The sequence below is a fragment of the Hemitrygon akajei genome, unplaced genomic scaffold, assembly GCF_048418815.1.
Source record: "Hemitrygon akajei unplaced genomic scaffold, sHemAka1.3 Scf000069, whole genome shotgun sequence".
NCBI classification, from domain to species: Eukaryota; Metazoa; Chordata; class Chondrichthyes; order Myliobatiformes; family Dasyatidae; genus Hemitrygon; species Hemitrygon akajei.
In genome coordinates this window covers 309096-329135 of record NW_027331955.1, presented here as the reverse complement: position 1 = coordinate 329135, position 20040 = coordinate 309096, and the positions used below count along the sequence as shown (strand labels likewise).

Genomic DNA, 20040 nt, shown 5'->3' with positions numbered 1-20040 from the left:
GCAATCCAAAATAAGTAAAGAATTTTATAACAGCCTTCGTCACAGTTTTAGCTTTTATATTCCTAAGTGGTACTGCCTCTGGAAACCTAGACGAAGTACACATGATAGTCAACAAATACTGATAACCAGTTTTTGTCTTTGGTAATGGACCAACACAATCTACAATAACTTTAGAAAACGGTTCACCAAATGCTGGAATAGTTTGTAATGGAGCTACTGGTGTAACCTGATTTGGTTTACCCACAATTTGACAAGTATGGCACGTCTTACAAAACATCGCCACATCTTTTCTTAGACCAGGCCACTAAAAATGTTTTAAAATCTTGTCCACAGTTTTCCTTACCCCTTGATGTCCACCTAAAGGCACACTATGAGCTAAAGTCAAAATCTCATTCCGATAAACTTTAGGAACAACCACCTGATAAACAACATTCCATTCCTCACTTGCAGGAATTGTAGGCGACCTCCACTTCCTCATCAACACTCCTTTTTCCAAATAATATCCTACTGACACCTTCTCAATTTCACTACCTAGTAAAGCTTGTTCCCTTAATTTTATAATCTCAGGATCTCTATTCTGCTCTGCTATCATCTCCTTCAGAGACAGAGATAAATCTTCATAGTCAAACTTATTCCCAGAACCTTGTTCAAACACCGAAGGTAAGAAAGTCTCTGACACATCCTCAAAACTCAAATCCTGAGTTGAACAGTCATGAGTAACAACCTCATTCTGCACATGAATTTTTTTAGCCATAGCTCTAGTCACAACACAGGAAGAATCTGTGTTAGAATTCACCTCTGGTTCCTCTGACTCCATTGTCAAATGCACTTCAGGAAAAACTTGTCCACCTGCCAAGTCATTACCTAACAATAAAGAAATACCCTTCACAGGTAAGCTATGCTGTAATCCTACTTTAACAAATCCTGTAACTAACCCTGAATTTAAATTTACTTTATGTAAATGTACAGGCATAAAATCACTTCCAACACCTCTTATGTAATTTACCTCACCAGTATCACTCTCTTCATTAAACTTCAACACACTATCTAACATCAGTGATTGAGAAGCTCTAGTATCCCTAAGAATTTTTATTGGCACCAAAGTAGATCCTTCTTTCAAGGATACAAACCCTTCAGTTATAAAATGATTATATCCCTTTCTAACTTGGTCAGACTCTAACAAATCCTCATTTGTGTTTACTAAACCCTGTAACTTTACAGGTGCTTCAGTATTTTGCACACAAGCATCTGGAACTGCTTCCTTCTCTTTCTTCTTCAATTTGAAACAGTTAGCTATTACATGGCCAGGCTTCTTACAATAGTTACAAATAAGACCAAACTGTCTTTCCTTCACAGGTTTTCCTTCCTCCTTACCTTTCTCATTAACCTCTGATTTAATTTCTGATTTACCTTGAGTCTCCATATTATTTTCCCTCTTAAAAATTCTACCCTGAGGAAATTTATTCTTATGGATTAAAACATACTCATCAGCTAATCTAGCACAGTCTTGCAATTTATCAGTATCCCTCTCATTTAAGTAGGTCCTTATTTCAACAGGAATGCTTCTTTTAAATTCCTCCATCAAAATCAGCTCTTTCAATGTATCATAGTCCTCATTTACATTTTTAGAAGAAACCCATCTCTCAAAACACATAGCTTTATCATAGGCAAATTCCACATAAGTCTTTTCCACAGACTTTTCAAACTTCTGAATCTTTCCCTATACGCTTCTGGGACTAATTCGTACGCTTTGAGAATATTTGTCTTCACAATATCATAATCTAATGCTTGCGCAGCTGTTAAAGCTGTGTAAACTTGCTGTGCCTTGCCTTTAATCACACTCTGTAACAACACTGACCATTTATCTTTCGGCCAGTCTGACATCCGAGCAATAGTTTCAAAATGTTGAAAATATCTTTCCACTTCTGTTTCACTAAATGGAGGGACCAATTTAATTTCTTGGCTAGCAACAAACGATTTTCTAGAATCAGAAGACTGATTCTCAGACCTTAAATTCACCATTGCATATTCAAACTCTCTTTGCTTCTGCTCAGATTCCAATTTACACCTCTCTAACTCTGCTTTACTTTGTTCCAACCTCATTTGTTCAATTTGCAACTGTATCTCCAGATTACTTATTGGAAACGATTCTAAAATCGATTCTTCAAAAGCACCCGAAGCCACATAGTGGGACGCGATTTTTCTCTGTATTACAGCTTTTGATGTAGTCGGCAAAATACCTTTAAGTTGCAACCTCTTAGCAATCTCAGATACTTCAGTTTTTTTCGCCTTTGCTAACAAATCCGCGGCTGGCGAATCCAGAAACTCATCAATATTCATCGTTGCCGAATACCACTCACAAGCCAATCAAACAAAAAGAATCGAGCATTCCCCGTTACCAAAACACCTACTCAAAATTCAAAAAGCATTTTAAACTCAAACGATTCAATCCCGGACGAGCCCCCGTATTATGTTACGTATTCAGGCAACAATAAATATAGATGAGTTAGACAAGGGTTTTTATAACAAATAACACGTTTATTAAACACTGAAAACAAACCCCTCAAAAGTAAACAAACTCAAACATTGACCCGAATCCAGCTGCTGGCAGCTGCTCAAACAGTTCTTAATAGCTTTGCAGTCCCAAACAGTCTTTAAAGCGGCATTGAAAAAAAAAGTTCTTTAAAGCGATATGCCGAAAGAAAACAGTTCTTTAGAACGATATGCTGAAAGTTCAAAAGCTCACGGTACTTTTAAATGAGAGACTTTTTAAAGCGATGTAAATTCTCTTCCACGTTGATGTCCTTCGATTCCCAGCGTCGAACTCCCACGTCGAATTTTATGAAATATAACGGCTTAAAGGAACTGACCTCTCTTCCACACTATTCTCAATCTCCCGCTATTTCCAGCGGAGACTATCACGAGAATAGTAAACGAAATCCTTCAGAATGAGGATCAAACAAGGTCGAAATCAATCCACCGTCGAAAATCGATTCTTCTCGATTTGTCTTCCAAACTTCACTCTCCATCAGCAAAGAAACCGTTGGCAGTGGCCTTTTAAACTTTAGGCATTATATAAAACTTCATTTTTAACTAAACTGCGTCATCACATTAAATCACGCAGCAACATGAAGTCATCTTGGCAAATCTAGCCACGAACTGCCCCACCTGACAGGGTGGGTCATCCTTTTATACCCTGTAGAAAAAACCTGTCACATGACCTCTACTGGCGGGAAAATGACATCACTCCACCATCACAAGACCATTACCTCATGTCCAGTATAACATCAACCCCAGTCACGTGACAAGGGTACCACTGTCACGTGTCACGGGTACGTAACACAAGAATGTCTTTCCTCAGATTAGGGGACCAAAACTGCACACAATACTCCAGCTGTGGTCTCACCAAGGCCTTGTACAACTGCAGTAAAAACTCCCTGCTCCTGTACTCGAATCCACTTGCTATGAATGCCAACATAGCATTCACCTTTTTCACTGCCTGCTGTACCTGCATGCCCACTTTCAATGCCTGGTGTACAATGACACCCAGGTCTTGTTGCACCTCCCCATTTCCTAATCGGCCACCATTCAGATAATAATCTGTTTTCCTGTTCTTGCCACAAAAGTGGATAACCTCACCTATATCCACATTAAATTGCATCTGCCATGAATTTGCCCACTCACCTAACATATCCAAGTCACCCTGCATCCTCTTAGCATCCTCCTCACAGCTAACACCACTGTCCAGTTTTATGTCATCTGCAAACTTGGGGATGCTGCATCTAATTTCCTCATAACAGTGTGATACCAGATCAAAACTTGGCAACTCAAGTAATCTCATCTGAGATGTTTTCCTACACCTATTGATGGATTTTGTAAATCTTTACAGGTTAAAAATGAAAAGGAACTTGGCTTCTGGAATCTCAAACATGGCACACCAATTTTGCAGTCTCTGTCTAGACATTTAAGAAGTGGAGCAAGGGATTCAATCGACCATCCTTCCTGCTCAGACAGTTGGAATGGATTCACTCAGTCATTTGACCAACTGGCACGCCCATCGTTTTACACAGGAGAAAGGCTGTTCACCTGCTCAGACAGTGGGAATGGATTCACTCAGTTATCTGAATTGAAGGTACATCAGCAAGTTCACACTGGGCAAGGCCATTCATCTGTTCTGTATGTGAGAAGGGGTTCAGTGGGTCTTCCCACCAGTGGACACAGCACTCAGATCACACTGGGCAGAGGGTGGTCATCTGTTGAATTTCAGGGAGGGGATCATCTGACCTAATGCCACACCAGCGAGCTCACACCAGGGGGCGGCCGTTTAACTGCTCAGAATGTGGGAAGGGATTCACACTGTCATCCCTCCTACAAAGACACTGGCGAGTTCACACTGGAGAGAGACCGTTCAACTGCTCAGTGTGTGGGAAGAGATTCACTCAGTTATCCAACCTAAAGAGTCACCAGCGAATTCACACTGGGGAGAAGCCGTTCATCTGCTCCGAATGTGGGAAGGGATTCACACTGTCATCCCACCTACAGAGACATCAGCAAGTTCACACTGAGGAGAGGCCATTCATCTGCTCAGAATGTGGGAAGGGATTCAAATTTTCATCCCACCTACAGAGACATCAGCAAGTTCACCCTGGGGAGAAGGCGTTCTCCTGCTCAGTCTGTGGGAAGGGATTCACTCAGTCATCCTCACTACTGAATCATCAGCGAGTTCACACTGGGGAGAAGCCGTATACCTGCTCAGAATGTGGGAAAGGATTCACTCAGTCATCCAACCTACAGAATCACCAGCGGGTTCATTCTGGGGAGAAGCCATTCATCTGCTCAGACTGTGGAAAGAGATTCACTGAGTCATCTGCCCTACTGGTACATCAGCAAGTTCACACTGGGGTGAAGCCGTTCACCTGCTCATTCTGTGGGAGGAGATTCACACTGTCATCCAAACTACTGGTACATCAGCGAGTTCACACTGGGGAGAAGCCGTTCAGCTGCTCATTCTGTGGGAGGAGATTCACACTGTCATCCAAACTACTGGTACATCAGCGAGTTCACACTGGGGAGAAGCCATTCACCTGCTCTGTCTGTGAGAAGAGATTCAGTGAGTCATCCGCCCTGCTGGTACATCAGCGAGTTCACACTGGGGAGAAGCCATTCACCTGCTCAGAATGTGGGAAGGGATTCACTCGGTCTTCCAACCTACAGAGTCATCAGCAAGTTCACACCGGGGTGAAGCCATTCACCTGCTCAGAATGTGGGAAGGGATTCACTCAGTCATCCAACCTGCTGGCTCACCAGCGAGTTCACACTGGAGAGAGGCCGTTCACATGCTCAGACTGTGGGAAGAGATTCATTTGCTCATTTAAACTGAAGGTACATCAGAGAGTTCACACTGGGGAGAAGCCATTCACCTGCTCCGTCTGTGGGAAGAGATTCACTTGGTTATCCACCCTACAGAATCATCAGCGAGTTCACACTGGGGAGAAGCCATTCACCTGCTCAGAATGTGGGATAGGATTCACACAGTTATCCAACCTGCTGACTCACCAGCGAGTTCACACTGGGGAGAAGCCGTTCACCTGCTCAGTCTGTGGGAAGGGATTCACTCAGTCATCCCACCTACCGAGTCATCAGCGAGTTCACACTGGGGAGAAACCGTTCACCTGCTCAGTCTGTGGGAAGGGATTCACTCAGTCATCCACCCTACAGAGACATCAGCGAGTTCACACTGGGGAGAAGCCGTTCACCTGCTCAGTCTGTGGGAAGAGATTCACTCGCTCATCCACCCTACAAAGTCATCAGCGAGTTCACACTGGGGAGAAGCCGTTCACCTGCTCAGTCTGTGGGAAGGGATTCACTCAGTCATCCACCCTACAGAGACATCAGCGAGTTCACACTGAGAGACGCCATTCACCTGCTCAGAATGTGGGATAGGATTCACTTAGTCATCCCAACTACTGGCACACCAGTCAGTTCATAATGGGGAGTGGCTGTTATGAATCTCTAGGTTTTGTTTGCTGTGGACTGTCATTTTAAGAGAGAGAGAGAGATCAAGGAGTCGAATCAATTTGGCTTGCAGCTTGTTTACATCACTCGCAGCTTGTTTAGTTTTAACAGAGGACACAGACACTCAGAGTCAGATGGAGATGGAGGAAAAATGGAAGGATTGAAATCAGGGCCAAGGATCACTGTTTAGAACTTTCCTATGCCCAAAAGGGTGGTTTAATTATCGATTCAGCATACATCGAATATGTGGTTGTCACCTCTTTTGATCCATAGGAGTGTATCTGATTTGTGGTATCCTCTGAAGACCACTTATGTATTAACCCTTGCCTGGTTGTTCACTTGAAGACAATACCCCTTGTGACAAGTCACTTTTGGTGATAATTCCTATGTTGATTTGGAACAGCAGATAAAATCTACAGTGACTGTTCTCTCGTTTTACCACCATGGAACCTGTGGAATTTGACATAATTGCCTTCTGTCAACATTTACCCTGGATTACAAGTATCTCTCTCTCATCACCTATTCCGTGGATGAACTGAACTTTCCTACTTTACCATTTCAAGACTCTAAGCCTTGTTTCCCCTGAACTCAACAGTTTGGGAGGGAGTTATATTTACACACATTTATACACATAACACTTAACTTTTGTTTATCTTGTTTAAGTTACAATATTATAAGTAGTCACTAATAAAGATAGTGGTTTTAACATCAAAACCAGAGTCCAGGTATAGTCAATTGCTGCTGGTTTGTTTCTAAAGCATTACGGTTCATAACAAAATTGGGGCCTGCGTCTAGGATATGAACATATTTGGGGACGTATTGATCGATTAATTATCGACGATTGGGGTAATCCCTTTTGATTTATTTGTGGAACACCTTCCTGGCTGTGGTGCAACACCGAGCATCATAGGAAGCCATTCCTGCCTGTGGCCATCAAACTTTACAACTCCTCCCTCGGAGTGTTAGACCCCCTGAGCCAATAGGCTGGTCCTGGTCTTTTTCCAATTGGCATAATTTAGCTATTATTATTTAATTATTTATGGTTTTATATTGCTATATTTCTACACTAGTCTTGGTGGTGCAACTGTAATGAAACCCAATTTCCCTCAGGATCAATAAAGAATGTCTGTCTATCTGTCTTGTGTGTGGAAATCAGCAGCAGTGGAGATTGATATATTTCTGGAAGCGCCAACCCCTGAGGCATTAGGAAAACCCAAAAAGAATGAATTGCTGACTATTGCTAATGGGCTGAACCTTAAGGAGGTAAGGGGGTGTTCAGGACCAGGGGAAGCATAAAACTAGGAGAGCAGGTAAAGGTGAAAAAAAAGGCATTTTATTACCCCAAATGTTTACAAACTCAACAGAACTGTTCCAGAGTCCAAACTTGTATCAGCTAAACTGAACAGAACTGGGTTACAACAGAACAAAATACTCCTCAAACCAAGAGACATCACTCAGCTCCTGACTGTGGGTTTATATTCGATACTGGCCAGTCCATAGCACATTGCAGGGGAGAGAAAACATTCCACTCCTTAAACAGATACGAGGTAAATGAAGTAGCTCCAGAGAGCACCCCTCTACTTCGGCTGGTGTAATGCAACCGCTCAGTCGTTTCCCAGAGTATCAGGAGGATGGTCGGCTACAGTACACTTTAATATGCCCGGTTGATGGTGCAGCTGGTAATTGCAGCCGCCATAGGGGGGGCTATGAGAAAGCCAGAAATAGGGGGAAATAGTTGAGCGCCATATATCTATGAAGATGTTTGAAAAGGAGGTGTTAAAGAGGTTTCCTGTGAGTAAACAGGAGATCCAGTTATGACTGGAACAATTGAAGATTGATGTACTTAAATTAGAGGCTGAAGAGAAAGAGAGACAGAGGGGGCTTGATGCTAGAGAGGCAGACAAACAGAGGGAAGAAGCAGAATAAAAAGGTGTTTTGAAGCTGAGGAAGCAGACAAATGAAAAAAAAAGATGTAATAAACTTTTTTAATTTTGTCGACTATTTGACTGACTGGGTTGTTGCTTTGGAAGTAGTGGAGTGAAGCTTAACTGAACTGTACACATTTATGAGAAGCTCAGAGAAATAGAAAAGGCTAAATTTTCACATAAATGTGTCAGACACCTAGAAACATTGGCAGCACTTCAGCAGGTAAAAACAGTGGAATGACACATGCTGAAAATATTGCAGGAAAAAAAACATATAGTTCACCCACAATGAGAGGACGTGACAGATCCGGATCTCACTGTCTTGTCTGAACGGGGAAAGATGAAGCTACACGTACACGTAGAGCAGTGACCCGCAGATGCTGCAGATCTGTGGAAATGGTGAACAGGTGACGGGTGGAGGGTCTCCCACCTGAACCTGTGACTCTGCTCCTTGCCCCTCACACTCTGCCCAACCCATCCACCGCATTTCCCTCATTAATCCATATTTACACCAGATACATGTTTAGTTTCTTCCTCCATATCTTCCCTGTCCCTTTCCCTCCACCCCCAGGTCACAGACTCATGGGATTGATTCCCATCCCGGTCCAACACACAATTCAGACCCAAATGGGAAATGTGCGGGTTTCATTTAAATCAGTCTATGTTTATCAACACTAATTTCTTCAGTTTCAGTTTATTGTCATTTAGAAACCACAAATGCAATGCAGTTAAAAAATGAGACAATGTTCTCCAGAATGATATCACAAAAAGCACACGACAAAACAGACTACACCAGAAAATCTACATAATGTTTGGTAATCCTCAAATCCAGAGTCCGGAGGGGCTGCTCCTTATTAATATCGTGCTACCATCTCAGCGCATCCCCGGAAAGAGATCCAAATCCAGCAGACAAAACAAGAATACCCAGACACACCAAGTCAAGGGACAACTCTACCACCCAACAAACCAAAAACTAAAGCTACAAGACCTACACAAAACCACATAGTTACATATAGTTATAGTTAACACATAGTTACAACAGTGCAGCCAACACCAAATTGATAAAAAAAAAACAGACCATGGGCACAGTAAAAATAGTCCAAAGATGTTAACTATAAGTTCAAAAGAAACCACCAGACAGTTTCCACAAGTCCTCAGGGTCCCGATAGACTCGTCATCCCACGCAATCGGCGGAAGGGAATATCCCCACTATGGACTTCCACGGCGCCGCCGGACTCAGCCTTCAGACGCAGCACATTCCTATTCACATTCCTCCGGCTTCACTGGACAGGAACACTGAAACATCAAGTGAGAAACAGCGGGATGTGGCCATTCAGCCCCTCTAACCATCTACAAGGCGGCTGCTCTCCCATCTCAGCCACATGTTTCTGCCCGATCCTCATTTCCTTGATCCCTTCGGTCTCCACACATCCGGCGGCCTCTGTTTTACTTTAGGACGATCAGCGAGTCTTTACCTCCCTCTGCCGTGAGGATTTACAGACATTCACCAGCCTCGGAGTGGATACATTTCCTCATCTCAGTCCCGGACAGTCCACCCCCCTTTTTCAGAGACTGGGATCCCTGGTTCAACCAGTAATGATGTTGTGCATTTCAATGTGTTCACCTCTCAGTCCTCGATTCTCCAAATGAAAGGGTTATTACATTTGATCTCTCTTCTATGATGACCCCGCCGCTCAAGGGATTCGTCTGGCGAATCTTCATTGCACTCTCTATAACAAATATTCTCTAACCTCTTTGTTAATCCTCTATGGAATTAATTCCCATCTTCTGCAGCCCCGTGTTGCCCCAACCACTTACCTCCCACCCCTATCACTATTTCCACCTTCCCACCTCCCCCCTCACCTGGATCCATCTCTCACTCCCCAGCTCTTGCCCCATCCCCACCCCTCACCTCTTTTCTCTGACTATTTCCCGTCCACTCTCAGTCCAGAGGGAGGGTCTCAGCCCGAAATGTTGACGGTCCATCTCCCTCAGCAGATGCTGCCCGACCGGAGTTCCTCCGGTAGTTTATTCTTTGGTCTGTTTAACCCGTGTTAGTATGGGGAGTGGGATTTTACACCATATTCAAAAAGCGTGACATTTACTTTGAGATTTGTTCCGCTCTGACCTTAGCCCGGCGCAGCAGCGAGAGACAGACACAGCGGGGTAACGCCCACTCAGCTGGTCCGCCTCCGCTATTGGGTGTAACCAGTGATTGACATTCGTATGCACCAATGGCAAAAGGGCAGCTCCTGATGTTCTGCTTTTCAACGGTGGAGCAGAGGGTGGTTAGCCCAGCCGTTAAACCGATAAAGCTCGAACTCTCCAGCGCCTGGGTGACGGAAGGTACCGGGCACATGAGGGCAGATCCCGCTGTGGGGAGCCCATGTGTGACGTCGGTCGCGTGGGGGCGGGGCTGTTTGACGTCACATGTGGCGGAGCGCTCATATTTCAAAACACCTTAAAGGACGTTTCTTATGATTTCAGAGGGACAACATTAATCACGGGTTTCATCACTGAACCCAGTGTTGTGGGATGTAAAGTCCCCTGTTTGTGTCTGGCTCTGCCGTGTTGTTGGTGGAGTGGGCACCGTGGTGTTTGCACGAGGAAATCTGCAGATGCTGGAAATTCAAACAACAAGAAGCGCTATCGACGTTTCGGACGCTTCGTCCTGACGAAGGGTCTCGGCCCGACACGTCGACAGCACTTCTCCCTATAGATGCTGCCTGGCCTGCTGTGTTCCACCAGTATTTCGTGTGTGTTGTAGCGTGGTGTTTGTTTCGATTCGGGTCACAACACCAGAATTGCCAGCGGGGTCCACACACGTTGCATTAGTCAACAGAAAACCTCTCGCCCCTGCAGTCTTTGTCTCCTGGTAAACTCAACACCCTGACAGTGTGGACCATAGATACCCCTTCCTCACCCACCCCGGTTTTATTCACTTAAAAAACATACAATCAAACCGTGCACGGTATATAAGCTGTGGATATATGTTGTTACTATTGTGTTGTTGTGTTTCATTGGAGCCGGAGTAATAATTATTTCGACCTCCTTTACACTTGTCTGCTGGAAATGGAATTAAACAACCCTGAATCTTGAATAAACATTTTAGCAGGCTGCAGCGTCACATTTCTGTCTCTCAGCGTTATTGCGGCAGAGCGCCACCTGGTGACAATGGAGTCCACAAGTCAGGGGGTCCTGTTATTGTGGTAAATCACCACCAAGTGGCAGTGTTGTCCACAAAAGGGAGAGTTTTACAGCGATAAGGAGGGGTGTAGGTGCTGGAAACTAACTCTACAAGTGGATGAAGTGCTAGACCTGCACCAAACCACTCTCCTCACCACTAGTCAGGGTCCCAAACAGTCTTTCCATATGAGACAACTTTTCAACATCGTGCCTGTTGGGGTCATCTACTGTTTCCAGTTTTCCAGGTTGGCCTCCTCGACATTAGTGAGACCCGATGTCGTCTCTACATTCTGCACTCTGTCCCGATGAGATTCTGCAGATGTTGGAGATGCAGAGTAACAGACACAAAATGTTGGAGGAAGTCAGGAGGTCTGGTAGCTTCTATAGAGGGGATAAAGCAAAACAGAGATTTCCTGCCGAGACCCTTCATCAGGACTGGAAGTGGGGAGAAGCCGGAATAAGATGGTGTGGGGAGTGGAAAGAGTCCAAGCTGGTAGATGATAGGTGAAGCCAGATAAGAGTGAAGGTGACTGGGTGGGGGAGGTGGGAGATAAAGTGAGAGGTTTTGAGGTGGTAGGTGGAAAATGCAAAGGGCTGAAAAGAAGGAATCTGATAGGAAAGGAGAGTTGGCAAAGGGAAAACGGAAGTAAAAGAGGAACCAGAGGGAGACGATCCGCAGTGGAGAAGAGAGAAGTGGGGAGACAGAATGGAGGAGATGGGCGTGTGGGTTGATGAAAAGAAAAGATGTTCATGCCATCAGGTTGTAAACTATCCGGATGTAATATGAGGTGTTGCTCCTCCAACCTGAGAGTTCACTCATCGTGTTAGTTAAACAATGAACCGGAAGGGAGAGTGGGTTAATAATTTTCCCCTGGGATCCCGATTAAATCAATCCCGTCTCACCTTAAACCGGTGCCCTCTGGTTGCTGATTCCACAAAGGTGGGGAAAAGGACTGCACACATTCCCCACTTCTGTACACTCATAGTTTGGAACACCTGCACAAGGTCAGCCTCAATCTCCTACACTTCAAGGTGTGAAATCCCAACCTGTCCAACCTGTCTCCAGAACTCAGTCCCTCGAGTACCGGCACCATTCCTGGAAATCTCCAATGCAGTCATTCCAGCTTAACGTCCTCTCTCCTATAGCAGAACGACCAAAACTGAATACAATAATCCAGGCGCGGATACCCTAACCCTACCCTAACTCACTCGCCACTTCTTCAGACCATGAAGCATGAGATTTCACGCAGAGGCTGCTCAGCCAATCGAATCTGCTCCGCCATTCTTTCGTGTCCACTTGATTATCTCTCTCAACCCCATTCTCCTGCCTTATCCCCATGGTCTTTGAACATCCATTCAAAATACACTCAATGACTTGGAGTCTGCTCCGTCCGTGACAATACATTCTAAAGATTCACCACTCCCTGACTAAAGAAATCCCTCCTCAACTCTGCTGTCAGTGGATGCCCTATATATTGGGGCCGTGGGCACTGGTCCCAGTCTCACACAGTACAGGGTGCATCTTCTTCATAGCCACTCTGTCGAGGCCTTTCAATATTTAATAGGTTTCAATGAGATCCCCTCTCTTTCTTCTAGACCAGCGAGTACAGGGTCAAATCCGTCTAACGCTCCTCATACGTTAGCCCTTTCGTTGCTCATGAACCTTCTCCGGACCCGCTCCAATACGAGCACATCTGTTTTCGCAGGTTGTAAACTGTTCACAATACACCAAGAGCGATTTAAAAGTGCGTTTTAAAGCCACAGTGTCACATCCTTGTTCTTATATGCTAACATTACAGTTGTCATCCTTCATCAACACAATCTGCAAGCAAACCTTTAGGGACTCCTGCTCAAGGATTCCCAAGTACCTATGCACCTCTGATTTTTGAATTTTCTCCCATTTATTTATTTTTCTCTACGCCCTTATTCCTTCCACCAATTGTACATGACCGTACATTTGCATACACTGTACATTTCATCCACGACTTCGTTGTCCGTTCTCCAAACCTATCGAAGTCATTTTACAGACTCCAGCTTTGCTCTAAACTATCTGTCTCTTATCTGTATCAACTGCAAAGTTCTGTGGATGCTGGGAATCCAAGCAACACAGACACAAAATGCTGGAGGAACCTAGGAGGCCAGGCAGCTTATATGGGAAATAGTAAACAGTCGACGTTTCGGGCCGAGCCCCTTCGTCAGGACTGGGGAGAAAAAAGATGAGACGTCAGAGGAAGAAGTGTGGGGGTGAAAAGGGTAGAAGAAGTGGTTGGTGATGGGTGAAACTGCGAGAGGGAAAGTAGTGAAGGAGAAAAAAACTTAGGATTTTATTTCCTTAACGATTCTCGAAAAATCATTGCTAATGCCTCCACATCTCTTCAGCCACCTCTTTCAGATCTCTGGGGTGTATACCATCTGGTACAGGGAACCTATTTACCTTCAGACCATCTCTGTTTCCCAAGAACCTTCTCCCGAGTAACGTAACTTCACACATTCAGTCCACTGACATCTGGTACTTCCGTATTCCTGCCGGGGTCTTCGAGAGATAAGAGTGATGTACAATACTTATTCAGTTCATCTGCCATCACCTTACACCCCGAGCCCATTACTACCTCTCCAGCATCATTTTTCCATGGTCCGATATCCATTTCCGCCTTTCTTTTACACTATAATTACCTGAAGAAACATTTGGTATCCTCTTTAATATTACCGGCTAGCTCACTTAAGTGTTCCATCTTTTCCTTCTTAATTATTTTAGTTGCATTCTGTTGGTTTTTAAAAGCTTCCCAATCCTCCAACATACTAGTGATTTTTGCTCTTTGCCCTCTCTTTGGTTTTTATGTTTTCTTTGGTTTCTCTTATCAGCCACGGTTTTGTCACCTGAGCTTTAGAATCCTACTTCCTCTTTGTGATGCATAGAGATTTGAGGGGCGAAGAACATCTCAGACAGAACTGCATTCAGCTCGACTTCTTCGGTCTGCAGAGAATTCAAGGGAAACCTCTTCACCCACAGAGTGGTGACTATTTGGAACTCATTCACAGGGACAGTGAGAGGTGAACAACAGGGGAGGATTTGAAAGATCTGCTGTGGAACAGAATCACTGGCAGGGTCCAGCCGGCCTGAGTTGACTCTCTGCTGTACACTAGGTGTGTTATAAATTCACTAAGTACCGGAGACAGCGTTTAATATAGAACTGATTTATTTGTCACAGATCTAGGCCCATTAAAGGTGAATATGCTGCAGAAGATACTCCTCCCATGCCGAGTGACCAGGGTGCAGAACTGGGTGTGGTGAGCAGCAGCAATAATTGCAGTTCAGCACCGACAGGCACTCTCGAAATTGCATTTAGCAACACTGATGGATAAATATTCAGCATGCAGCTTATTGAAACTTTCTCCCAGTGTGAGCCGGCAGTATGTGGTAAGTGTAACACGCTGTAAGGTTTCACTGCTGAAGTAACGGCCCCTCTGTAATGTTTCGCTGCTGAGGTAATGGTTTCTCTGTCGCAGCAATGTTTAGGTTACGACTAGAGGAAATAGGGCTTTCGAGTGTGGGGCTGTGCAATGACAGAAATATTCTTTCTTGTGAGTCTGGAAGAGAGATTTTCACGGTTTTTTGCTGGCGAGAGATGAGAAGACATGAATGGAGAGAGCGGCCCTTTTTCTTTTTTTTCAGTTTCTTTACTAACCCTATAGTCAAAGTAAGAATTATAGAGCTCAATCGTTTAATTGCATATTGTGTATCGTTTGTAATATACTGATCTGTAACATGGGACACATCACACAGCATTCACCCAAATGAGATTTCTTAAGTTTGGTCGGACTGGAGGTGGGGGGGGGGGGGTGGGGGTGGCTATCACCCCGTATATTAAACTGCTCTACCTAGTGTGAAGTCGCTGGTGTCTCTGTAGTTGAGATGACCAAGTGAATCCCTTCCCACACATTGAAGCCTGAGTTATTCTTCTCCGTCGAGGCTACGCCGTAGGCTCTACGTAGCCGCGTACCCGACGCTGCACCCTAGGCTGTACAGTATGCCGTAGCCTAACGCGCACATTCCTAAAAATGCAACTACGCATCGCAGCGACGCAGACTGCAAGAACTGTGATTGGTCCACTTGGTAGCAGCCAGTTTCCTTTTCTTTTTCAATCTTTTTATTAAGTTTCAAATTTAATAGGCATAGCAATAATATAATGATACAAAGAGATCGGGATTACATTAATGTCGGTTAACATGTAAAAGCACAGATTCCAAATGACAAATATAGTTTAACCTCCCAATCTCATAGCAACTAACCATGAAAGAGATATCATATAAGGAGAAAAAAACCGTACACTAGAAAAAAACAATAAACTAAAAAAAAAACAGACAAAATTGGGCTGTCATATTACAACGGCTGAAATTATTTGGAGTTAACTCCGCTCCTCTGAACATGAACAAAAACTTATTACACAAGATTCGGAAAGGGTCAACTTACATCATATGAAAAAATTGAATAAATGGCCTCAAAGTCTCTTCAGATTCAACCGAAGGAACCACAGTACCACTCCTAATTTTTTCCAAGTTTAGACATGCTATGGTTTGGGAAAACCATTCAAATGTAGTAGGGAGATTGGAATCTTTCCATTTAAGTAAAGTAGATCTGATGGTTATTAATGTAACAAATGCAATTAGACGACAAGCTGACGAGGATAAATGACTATAGTCTATCACCGGTCCTCCAAAATTTGCGGTAATAGGATGTGGTTGTAAATCAATACACAGAACTACTGAGATAATATCTCAAAATACCCTTCCAATATTTTTTTTGAGAAGAGGACAAGACCAGAACATATGTGTGAAGGAAGCTACCTCGGAATTACATCTATCACAGACAGGATTTATATGGCAGTAAAAATGTGCTAACTTATCCTTGTACATATGAGCCCGATGAACCACCTTAAATTGCATGAAGGCATGTCTGACACACACTGAAGAGGTATTTTCTAGTTCAAGAATTTTCTCCCATTTCTGTATAGGTAAAGGTATCCCAAGTTCTCTTTCCCACTTATTCTTAATTTTATCAGAAGTATATAAGCATATTTTCACAATTAAATCATAAATAAATGATATTAAACTCTTCTGATATGGATTTAAACTTATTTTTTTCCGTAACTTCAATTTGATATGATATCGGAACGGAAGGTAAAATAACATTCAAAGGTTTCTAATCTGTAAATATCTGAAAAAGTGTGATCCAGGCAAATTATTTTTATTAGAAAACTGTTCAAAAGCCATAAAAGATCATCCATAAATAAATCACGAAAACATGATATTCCCTTTGTTTTCCATGAAAGAAAAGCTTGATCAATTCAAAATGGTTGAAAGAAAAAAAATAGATGTCATAGAACTTGACAGTAGATATTTATTTGGTCCAAAAAATTGCCAACATTGAAACCATATTCCTATTGTATGCTTAATTATTGGAATTACCATTTGCTTATTAAATTTAGTAAGTGCAAAGGGAAGCAGAACCCGTAAAATAGAAGCCAATGAAAACTTTGGTCGAGACTCCCGTTCAAGGTTCATCCAACTCTTGTGTGCAAAACGTTAAATATCGAATATTAATTCCCAATAATAAAATCTAGGATCCGGCAAAACCAAGCCGCCTTCCTTTTTTTGATTTCTGTAAATATTTCTAATATAACCTGGGACTTCTATTCTGCCATATATATGCAGAAATTTTAGAATCAATAATATATAAAAAAGTTAGAGATAAAAATTGATACCGCCTGAAATAGGTACTGATATTTAGGTAAAATAATCCTCTTAATAGCATTAATGGAACCAATCAAGGATAAGGATAATGGGGACCATTTAGTAAACAATTCTTTAGCATGATCAATTAAGGGTAAACATTAACTTTAAATAAATCGTTGTGCTTCTTAGTAATTTTAACACCCAAATAAATAAAATAATCAGCAGCAATCTAAATGGTGACTGTCTATAAATTGAGACTTGCATATTTAATGGAGAGAGCACACTTTTATTAAGATTTAGTTTATAAGCAGAAAAACTACTAAACTGAGTAAGTTGTGTTATTACTGCAGGAATGGATTTCTCTGGATTAGAAATATATAGCGAAAGGTCATCTGCATATAGTGATACTTTACGCGTCCCATTCCCATGAGTAACACCAAATATACTGGGTGAATCACGAATAGCAATTGCCAAGGTCTCCAGGCTAATATCTGATAGTAAGGGTTTCAAAGGACAGCCTTGTCTAGTACCTTGGAAAAGCCTAAAGAAAGGGGATCTCTGATCATTAGTGAAACAGAAGCCAAAGGTATATGTTATATCAATTGGATCCAAGATATAAATTTTGGACTAAAATTAAGTTTCTCAAGAATTTTAAACAAATATTCCCATTCAAATGTATCAAACGCCTTCTCGGCATCGAGCGAGAAAACACGTTCTGGAGTCTTAGATAAAGTAGTCTATACAATGTTCATTAACCTCCAAACATTACAATGTGTATAATAATTTTTAATAAATCCTGTCTGATGCTCGGAGACAATTTGTGGCAATATCTTCACCCATCTAATTGCTAATATTTGAGAAAGGATTTTAGATTCAACATTCACAAAGATATCACAAACCTCATGCACATTCAGTGAGATTTTTATCATTTTTAGGAATTAAATAAATAGATGCTTCATAAAATGTTTGTGGTAACTTACATACAAATAAAGCATCTTTAAAAATGTTTACCTAACCAGGGAGAAAGTAAATCGGAAAAAGATTTTTAAAATTCAGCTGTATACTCATCCCGACCACGTGCTTTACCAGAATTCAATGAATAAATTGCATTCTTTATTTCCTCTTCAGTAATGGGTGTGTCTAATACTAAACGTTCATCAACTGATAATCTCAGAATATTTAATTTCCTTAAAAATTCATGCATTATGGTAGAATCATCAGGAAATTCTGATTGGTATAAATTGGTATAAAATTCTTGAAAAAAATTGTTAATTTCATCATGGTCAACCGTCAAAGTACCATCCGTTTAAGAACCCTATTAATCTGAAGTTTCGCCAAAGCAGCTTTTAGTTGGGTAGCCAATAATTTACCCAATTTATCACCAAATATATAAAATGACCCTTAGTTTTAAGTAACTGATTTTCAATCGGGGATGTTAATAACAAATGATGTTGCATCTGAAGTTCAACTCTCTCTTTATAAAGCTTCAAATTGGGAGCAATAGAATATTTTCTATCAATTTCTTTAATCTTATCAACCAATGTACGTATTTCATTATTAATTTGATTCTTCAATCCAGCAGAGTGTGAAATAATTTACCCTCGGATATATGTTTTAAAGGCATCACGTGATATCCCACTGAAAATTTCTTCCGTTGAGTTAGTTGAAAAGAAAAAGGCAATCTGTCCTTTAATGAAATTAATAAAATTTAAGCCCTGAAGTAAAATAGAGTTGAACCGCCATTGTTTAGTACCAAAGGTTACATCAGTTAACTTAACTGATAATTTCAAAGGTGCATGATCGGAAATGGCAATTGTATCATATTCACAGGCAGTGACAAATGAAACTAATCGAGAATCAATAAAGATGTAAAGGAATCTAGAGTAATTATGATATACATGAGAAAAAAGAGAACTCTTTTTCATTAGGATGTAAAAACCTCCTAATTTCTAAAATTCCAGAGTCAACTAAGAAGGAATTAATAAAAATAGCAGATTTGTTTGTAAGTACCTGATTAGGCACAGACTTATCCATCATACGTTTCAGACAACAATTAAAATCTCCACCCATTATTACCATATATTCATTTAAATTGGGAAGAAATGCAAAAAAGTGCTTAAGGAATTCAGGATAGTCAGTATTAAGTGCATAAATATTAACCAAAACTAATTTATTGTTATAAAGTTAACCGGTGTTTAATAGAAGTCTATCATATTGGTCTGAAATTGTATCATAGTGAACAAATGAAATCTAGGAGTCTATATAAAAAAAAGAAACACCTTTCACCTCAGTCGATGAGTTAGAGTGAAACTGTTGGCATTTCCAAAACCTAAATAAGTGCTGATTATCCTCCTTACTCACATGTCTTCTGCGCAAAAATAATCTGAGCATTCAGTCTATGAAAAACTCTAAAAATCTTCTTCCATTTAATTGGATGATTCAAACCGTTCGTATTCCATGAAACAAAATTAATAATGACAAAATTAATTAATAATATCCATTTTCCTTAAATAAACAATGTAGTATGTAAAGGGTTAACCACAATGCATAGGAAACTCACGAATCAGGAGGAGGGAAAATAGTTTAAAGAGGAAACGGAAGTTACGACAATACAGACATTTTTGTAGTTTCAATTCAGCCCAAAAGAAAAATACTAGACTAAAAATAGCCCTACCACCCCACCCACAAAGACCGAACACCTGGCCAATAGACAGCCAGACAACTATCTAAGAACCTCCCTACCCCCGTCTCCCTTGAGGCAGATCTCCAAATTTAAAAAAATAAAAAACAAACCACCCATAGTCAAAATATTACAAGAGGAATGTCAAGCAGATGTTAGAGAAAAACAGCCAATTGCAGACCATTTTAAAAGAAAAGGTCTTAAAAAATGACACAAAATACAATCTTAATAATATTTCAAGAAAAAGGAAATAATCAGCATATCAAAGTCATAATGATTTTCAAAAGCAAACAATTAAAAATAAAAAAAGTAAAACAATGAAGGAAAAAGAAAGAAACTTTAACATGGAAACATCATAAACATCCGAATGTCAAAACACAGTACAACTGTAATCAACCCAAGGGCAAAGTTCTAAAGTGTCCAAATCTATAAGCTGGCTGTTAACTAATAAACCAGATACACACAGACATAAAGGAATGGTAAATTTCAGAGACATCCAAG

General features: G+C 41.6%; 2 protein-coding genes across 5 annotated transcripts in view; one reads left to right on the top strand and one right to left on the bottom strand.

Moving 5' to 3' along the window:
- Positions 1-6729, top strand: part of LOC140722068 (uncharacterized) — a 41069-nt gene extending 34340 nt beyond the window's left edge. For all 3 annotated transcript variants that reach the window (XM_073036865.1, XM_073036866.1, XM_073036864.1), the window contains exon 4: positions 3890-6729. In XM_073036865.1, the coding sequence (XP_072892966.1) occupies positions 4288-5943 (1656 nt within the window). In that variant the 5' untranslated portion in view covers positions 3890-4287 and the 3' untranslated portion in view covers positions 5944-6729. The remainder of the gene's footprint in view (positions 1-3889) is intronic.
- Positions 1-20040, bottom strand: part of LOC140722104 (NACHT, LRR and PYD domains-containing protein 3-like) — a 421136-nt gene that overhangs the window by 267119 nt on the left and 133977 nt on the right. The gene's annotated exons all lie outside the window — the stretch shown is intronic.